General features: G+C 34.8%; 1 protein-coding gene across 1 annotated transcript in view; it reads left to right on the top strand.

Annotated features, from left to right (window-relative positions):
* The window catches only part of NAP1L1 (nucleosome assembly protein 1-like 1), a 47,682-nt gene that overhangs the window by 35,716 nt on the left and 9,456 nt on the right, over nucleotides 1–2,510 (top strand). Inside the window, exons 6-7 of the mRNA XM_012648360.1 lie at nucleotides 624–759; nucleotides 1,723–1,794. Of these exons, the coding sequence (XP_012503814.1) occupies nucleotides 624–759; nucleotides 1,723–1,794 (208 nt within the window). The remainder of the gene's footprint in view (nucleotides 1–623; nucleotides 760–1,722; nucleotides 1,795–2,510) is intronic.

The following is a 2,510-nucleotide window of genomic DNA, read 5'->3' on the forward strand; positions in this document are numbered from 1 at the left end:
TTGCTCAGGCTGGTTTCGAACTCCTGAGCTCAAACAATCCGCCCGCCTTGGCCTCCCAGAGAGCTAGGATTACAGGCGTGAGCCACCGCGCCTGGCCTTTTCCCATTTTTTTAAGTGAAGAAATACAGGCTTTTAAGTGACTCAGTGACAAAGAATAATGGCAGAACTGTGACACAGATTCAGTGCTGTGTTACATGACCCATCTCTGTAGTATTGTTATTTAATGTTGGTTGATAAAGAGAATATAATATTTTGACTAAAAAGCACCATGGGGTGAGGCATTGGACAAAGTTAAGTTAATCTTCCGTTTGCTTTTCCTGTTTATTTAAGTCTTCATTTTTCATTTTTTTTTTTTTTTTTATAATAGTTTTTCCTGTAGTTCTTGGTCCTAGTGATTCTTTTTGGAGGGGTGTGGTAGCAGTAATTCTGATGAAAATAAGATTTGGTATGGGTAACAGCAGTGTTTACACAATCAGATTAAAACTTACTTGACTGAAAGTTATAGTTGGTGATCTGTGGGTTTCTGGGTTTCTATGTTTTTTGCCACTGCATGTAAGTTAAGAAGATTTACAAGAGTTTATCAAGAGGTCTAATCCATGCATTCAATAATGTATGCTGTCATTTATCAAGGAGGAGCTAAAAGAAAAGGCCAAGATTGAAGATGAGAAAAAGGATGAAGAAAAAGAAGATCCCAAAGGAATTCCTGAATTTTGGTTGACTGTTTTTAAAAATGTTGACTTGCTCAGTGATATGGTTCAGGTAATTTTATTCATAAAAATGCCCATTTACCTCAACGGTAAACTTTTGAAATTTAAATAGCTGTGATGACTGTTCTCTTCAGTGTTGACCTTTCTAAAATGATTGCTTACTTTTGAAAGAACTAATATCTGTAGGAGGACGATTACAGCTTTGATTAATGTAATCAAATAAATTAGTTATTTTTAAAAATTAGATAATAAAATGGTTTCCATTGATAATTACTCATTATTAACTGGTGTTTTCTCATAGCCCCGTGCCTTCTGTCTTTACATACTAAGGATAGGGAAGACAATCTTAGTTTTCAATTGTTTGGCTCCTCCCAGAAAGAGCTTTTCAGTGTGAAGCCAAAACTATTCCATGAGAAATTTACATTTTAAAGAATAGTGTAAAGAGGTTTAACTCACTCAGAGTTGTCACATTTGTTTGTGAAACCATCACAGATGTCACTTTCTTTGGGAAACTGTCTCTCCAGTATTTCTTGAGCCACTACCATTTGCATTGTAGTACCTGTTGCCCTGTCTTATGATTGTTGGAAGTTACATTGAGAAAAATAAATGATCTCAACACAATTACTGCTTATTGCATTTCTACTTTAGCAAAGTGGAAAAGAATCAGGCAGGAGGAAAGGAACAAGCAGCTGGAAAATACAGCAATTACAATCAGGAAACATTTTTAAAGCAATATAAAACCAAGCAAAGTCTTGGTTTTATATTTTTCAGCCCATTCATCTTGTATAATGGTGTAGTTCTCTACTTGGTCACTTTTTTCTACCAGTGACAGCAGACCCATAGTAAAAACTAGCTTCAGTATAAGCCATAATCTAGAGAGTAAGTCTTAAAGTTATAATTATTATATAAAACTTTACTAAAAATATATTGTGTCTCAACTGCTATCTGTAGTAACAGAATACAAACCCTAGAATGCCATGTTAGATACTAATTTTTATTATTTTTTAATTTGAAGGAACATGATGAACCTATTCTGAAGCACTTGAAAGATATTAAAGTGAAGTTCTCAGATGCCGGCCAGCCAATGGTAAAAGAACTTTGAAATATTTACAATTTTATACCAGGTGCTTACAGGTAGATAAATAGTCCTTTTTAAAAAGAAGTGACCATTCAAGGGTTAGGGATGGAGATGATAAGAAATTGATACTTGGTACTGTTTTCTTTGTAGTAAGTAAGTATTTGTATGTTACTAATTATGGCACAATATTTATTCCTTTTCCTCCCTCTGAACATAGACTATTTTCGAAATACAATCCTTGATCCTGGATTAAAGTGGGTAAAAATAATGGCAAAGGAACAAGAAAAAGTAAATACTTATTCTGTATTAAAAGGCGTGTGCCTGGAAATTATATAAAACAGATGGTGTTAGAGGGCTTCTACTCCCCCATGAGTAGGGGGAGTAGATCAGCTGAAAGATCAGCTAACAGCCTCTTCTCCAAACCACCAGTATTTTATGTCAGCTGTGGACAAAGCTCTACTATAGGTATAGGCTGTAGATTTTTAAGGTTGGGCTTTTTCTGTGTCAACCTCAGGTTCTAGTCTACTATTGAAAAGCCCCCTTCGTGGGGGAAGTAGGGAGGAAGGGATACTTGGTCAGTTAAGATGTGCCCATCCTATTGCGTAAACATGTTACAAATCACTTTACAAATTACTATTACTTTAGTTGGAAATGGAAACTAAACTTTATTAGTTAATTTCTACCTCTTTTTGCTTTTAACATAATTTAGGGTTATAGTAGAAAAA

The sequence above is a fragment of the Propithecus coquereli genome, unplaced genomic scaffold (genome assembly GCF_000956105.1).
Source record: "Propithecus coquereli isolate 6110/MARCELLA unplaced genomic scaffold, Pcoq_1.0 Scaffold282, whole genome shotgun sequence".
Classification (NCBI taxonomy): Eukaryota; Metazoa; Chordata; class Mammalia; order Primates; family Indriidae; genus Propithecus; species Propithecus coquereli.